At 42.4% G+C, this 5,000-nt stretch overlaps 1 protein-coding gene across 1 annotated transcript in view; it reads right to left on the reverse strand.

Moving 5' to 3' along the window:
• raver2 (ribonucleoprotein, PTB-binding 2) overlaps positions 1 to 5,000 on the reverse strand; it is a 107,928-nt gene that overhangs the window by 29,626 nt on the left and 73,302 nt on the right. The window contains exon 5 of the mRNA XM_079504940.1: positions 2,964 to 3,155. Within this exon, the coding sequence (XP_079361066.1) occupies positions 2,964 to 3,155 (192 nt within the window). The remainder of the gene's footprint in view (positions 1 to 2,963; positions 3,156 to 5,000) is intronic.

Genomic DNA, 5,000 nt, shown 5'->3' on the forward strand with positions numbered 1-5,000 from the left:
CATGACACAGTTGGTTGACAGAAGTATGACACTAGTCCTTTAACCTCTCGTTTCACTTCTCTTTGTTAAATTCATCTCTCTGATGAAATACCTCAGCTGATTCACCGTGCTGGCATTCAGAGCACAGGAACATTATCACGACACATTTTCCCCCTTATGCTGTTGCCTTTGAATTCAAGGCTAGACCTCTGTGGGAGAAAATAAACTCTTGATCTGAAACAGTTGTTCTACCACTGTTAGTCGTGTAGCCTATTCTAATCTAAACAGACATTTCACAGGGACATTTATTTTCAAGGAATGGCAATTGCCTAAAAGTAGATGTGTTGCATTAATTTGACTAATAACCCAGTTTATTAACCAAACTTATTTGGTGAAATTGTATGCCTGTGTACATACAAATACAAAAAAGAACTAATGGGTTTAAAATATCCCTACTTGAAAGTGATGTTAATCAGATTATGTTTATAATGATTATGACCTCACTCCAATTAAGATCAGGGTAAGGAGACCATTTTCATTAGGGTTGTCCCGATCGGATCGGGTGATCGGAAATCGGCTCCGATCTCATGATTTTCAAAAGATCGGAATCGGGGAGAAAAGATCGGATTTTAAATGTAAATCTCAAAGAAAGATGAGAAAGATGAGCAATGAGATTTTGTAAAAACTGTTGTGTTTATGCTACTTGTTTTCCTTCATGGTCCCAGTCAGAGATCAACAAAGACTAGTCACACTCAGAAGCGTGAAAGATTATGATGAAAACAAAGGAAATGCAACCCCTGCTGCATGATGGCATAGGTGTCTGTAGTACTCTCTCTGAATGAGAGATACTCTTTAAGAGTTTTAACTTGACTTATTTTGAAAGAAAATAACCCACAATGACAGTAATTCTAATAAAAGCATTTTTACCTTTCAAAAATGTAAAGGCAACACAACAGACTAGACTAGAGTGACATGCATTAGGATATTATAATATTGTGATATGGCATAAGTGTTATATAAAAATATAAAGATCGGATCGGGAAAGATCGGTATCGGTATCAAAATCAAATGATCGGAATCGGATCGGGTGCCTTAATTGGATTATGATTGAGTTATTATTGTGCACATACTGTAAACCTACTCTATGGGTTGGGTTCATTCATTCCATGTGTTTCTGTCTTAGTGAGTGCTGAGCAACGAAACTGGACTACAGTGTGACTGTGTGCGTGTGTGTGTGTGTGTGTGTGCGTGCGTGCGTGCGTGCGTGCGTGCGTGCGTGCGTGCGTGCGTGCGTGCGTGTATGCATTCATGTACATATAACGTACATGCTCATCTTCACACACATACTGTAGGGCCACTTATATGTGTGCATGTGTGTCTGTGTTCTTTAGATAATGGGTCTGTTAGATTGTGCGTGTCAGAATGTGTTGCTGCTGGTGTGTGAGGGTGTGGTTTATTTCAAGCAGACAGAGATGGTCTACTCTATAGAACTATAATTATACTGTCAGTGCATCTCTTCCACCCTGATAACCTGTAGGAGAGACAGGGGCCTTTCCAACTGGACAAAAAAAGACCTAACATCTGGCTTGTCTCTTTGGAAAGGTTACAATCAGCATTAACCACATTAACTCTAGCGTCCATATTCTGGGGAAACATTCAGCAAAAATAGCAGGTCGCATTGTGACGCTTGTGGATCAGCTATTTTCAGCAATTTGGCGTTGAGGGAAAAAAGAACTGATCAAGTACAGGCAGAGGCGGACTTACCGTTGGGCTAAGTCCAACGGACGGAAAATGTTTTCAAAAAGTATTGCATTCCAATTCAAGTGAAATTTATGTTTAGTTATTGTATATTTATTATTATGGTTAAAACATTGAGAGCTTCTGCTCTGCTGTCTGCACTGCAGACATGACAGTGACGCTACGCTGTGTTGTGGGGTAGCTGTGGAAAGCCTTAAGCCTGCCATGCACAGCGACCTGTCTGTCTGTCTGTCTGTCCATCCATCCGTCCGTCCGTCCGTCCGTCCGTCCGTTTTCTCTCTCTCTCTCTCTCTCTCTCTCTCTCTCTCTCTCTCTCCGTCCGTCCGTCCGTCCGTTTTCTCTCTCTCTCTCTCTCTCTCTCTCTCTCTCTCGCTCTCTCTCTCTCTCTCTTTTTTGGGGGGCCCAAAATTACACCAAAATTAAAACAAAATAGGCCTACCCCCAACATTTTGCTGTAAAGCCGTTTACAAAAATTAGGACCTAATTCACGCCAGCATTTTTTCCAGTCGAGCTCTTATTTTGAAAAGCCACATTTTCAGTCGACCGGAAGTGAATTATCCCAGCAAGCTCGACGGAGCCTGGGGAGGCCTTGTTTACATGATCGATCTATGCCGGAGAGCTCCACAGAGAGCTCCACATCGCCGGCTCTGTGCCGTCAAAGAAACGCTGTTGAAAATGCCATCTGGGACAAGGAATAGGAGATACAGGCGATTGAAAGAAATGGATAGAATGGATTATTATGGCGACGACGATCTAAGATGGACGATCCAGTGCTGTGCTAACAACATAGCTAGCTAACCGGCTAACGTAAGTAGCATTATGGCTCGATCGATCGGATGCACTATAAAAGGGCAATTGCCATTAATCTTCGGCAATGGCGTTAAGCGTCAGTATCAAAATTAGGCTCCAATTGACTTTAATCTTCGGCAATGGCGCGGAGGGAGTTAAAAGGTCTTTAAATAAATACTTTTTGAAATGTCTATGGGGAAAATGCATTGGGAATTATTTCCTGGGCCTGACATCGTCATGAAAGGGGGCGGGACTGCGACGCTCTATATCGGGATATCGATAAAAAGTAAATATCGGACATGCCTAATTTGTACGCAGTAATACCATATGTGCACATACATGTATGCATGCATGCATGCATGCATGTACTGTTCTGTACTGTATGTGTAGGTATGTGCACATGAATGCATGGACGTGTGCATTTGTTCCATACATACCACTCCCTGTGCAGCGATGAGTGCAGCCAGCGTGCTTCGCCCTGAGGTGCCTGGGGTGCAGAGAGAGAGGCGGATCTCCTGTCCTCCCACCAGCGTTCTGTCCATCTCTATGAGCACAGCCTCCGCCTGCTCCGCACTCTCATACTCCACCACGCCAAAGCCCCGCACAGGGCTGCCCTCGTCTTGAGCCATCTAGGACACAAACACGTGCATCATGGTTGAAAACATAGCCGCACAGACGACATGCAGACGACATCGACACATAGCCACGGCTTTGTGTCGAGGTGTCCACAAACGAAATGCCCTAAGAAATCTAATTCTATACCTGGTGCCCCTATTTTGGGCATGTCATTATAGCCAAAGATTATAATTTTGTTTTCTAAAATAACGAAAATAGCTAATCTAATACAAGAATACGAAATTTGACTTGAATTTGGGAATTTGGACTACACACACAGACAGACATTGGCGAAAACTGTCTGGAGCCTTTGGCTGAGTCGTTTCCCACAAACCTCAATGGGTCTCATTCCAATGAGCAACAGAAGGCCCTTGTATTTTTCATGGTTTCTATTCAATAGCAGAGATTTATTGTGGGTATATTTTATACCTAGTAGCATTCCTGCTGAAGGCAAGTTTCATTGGAGTGTCAACAGTTGGTTGACACTGCAGGTTAATAGCTTTTAGCTAATGGGTAATGTATTGGCAAAATGGGCTACTAGTTTATAGCTAAGAGCTGATGACTTTTGTCTAAAAAAGAATACAAAAAAACAACTGCCATACTGGTATGTGGGCATAATAATTAATGAATTCATTTTAAACACATGAATATAACATGGATCTTGCCTAGTGCAATTAAATGATGTGAATATAGGTTTTCCTATCTGGTACAGTATAACCCAGAGGTCTATAGCTGAGAATGCAACCCCTGCCCTTTCACGTGGGGAGTGTGTGACATGTGGGGAGGGAGAGTGGAAGGAGTGAGCTAAATGGATGGCTGCTGAGAGGAGTGGGTCGATAGGCCTTCATCATGGGCATACATTAAGCACAATGCATGCAAATAAACAGAACACAACCAATCTACCACTGACAGTAGAAGAAACCGAGAGAGAGAGAGAGAGAGAGAGAGAGAGAGAGAGAGAGAGAGAGAGAGAGAGAGAGAGAGAAAGAGAAAGTGGGAGTAATAGGTGGGGTGATAAAGAGAAGGGAGGAATTGGGGTACACAGTAAAATATTGTAATTTGTAAGAACCATCAGTGAGTGAGTGAGCGTTGCGATGCCCTGTACAGAGAGGGGGTGGGACTGTGAGGAAATGAGCCAGGAAGAAACACGCATGACAAAATACAAACACGCTAATCATTATTTCTGAATGTGCATGATAAATGAGACTGCACTGCAAGTGGGCAGAGACTGGTACATAAATCACACTGCAGTGTAATGAAAATAAATAAATACAAATAAATAAAAAGAGATTAAAACCATCAAAACCCTGTGCGTGCGTGCGTGCGTGCGTGCGTGCGTGCGTGCGTGCGTGCGTGCGTGCGTGCATGTGTCAAAAAAGTTTGATGAAAGACCCTTTCATCCCGCCTTTCACCCATTTTCTTTCCACTGATATAAGTCTTTGAAGGGAAATGTCATCCGTTTCACGTCGCTATGCACATGCTATTGAAGATAGCCGTTTCAGTCCTACTGACAGTGACAGAAGCCACCTTGTGATATTTCCCAGCCTTTTCTTGCTTCCAGAAGCAACACTATAAGCTGTGTTTACTAAAATGTTTGCGGTAGGAAATACTGTACATTTTGCTCTTGAATGGGTGTTCCACCGTGCTATGGTTTATTTATGTGTATTCAATTAAATATACATAAGGCATTTGTTTGTCTTTGTGAAAAATATAACCCTGACAAAAACAGTAGCTGAGTAGTTCAGTGCATGGTATTAAAATGCAATGTTCATTGTTCATTATTGTCATTTGCACATTCAATACAGCTAGTAGCAAGCAAGATTGCAGGAAGTGAAATTCTAATTAACTGAAGTGGTATT

Source organism: Electrona antarctica, assembly GCF_951216825.1.
Source record: "Electrona antarctica genome assembly, chromosome: 7".
Classification (NCBI taxonomy): Eukaryota; Metazoa; Chordata; class Actinopteri; order Myctophiformes; family Myctophidae; genus Electrona; species Electrona antarctica.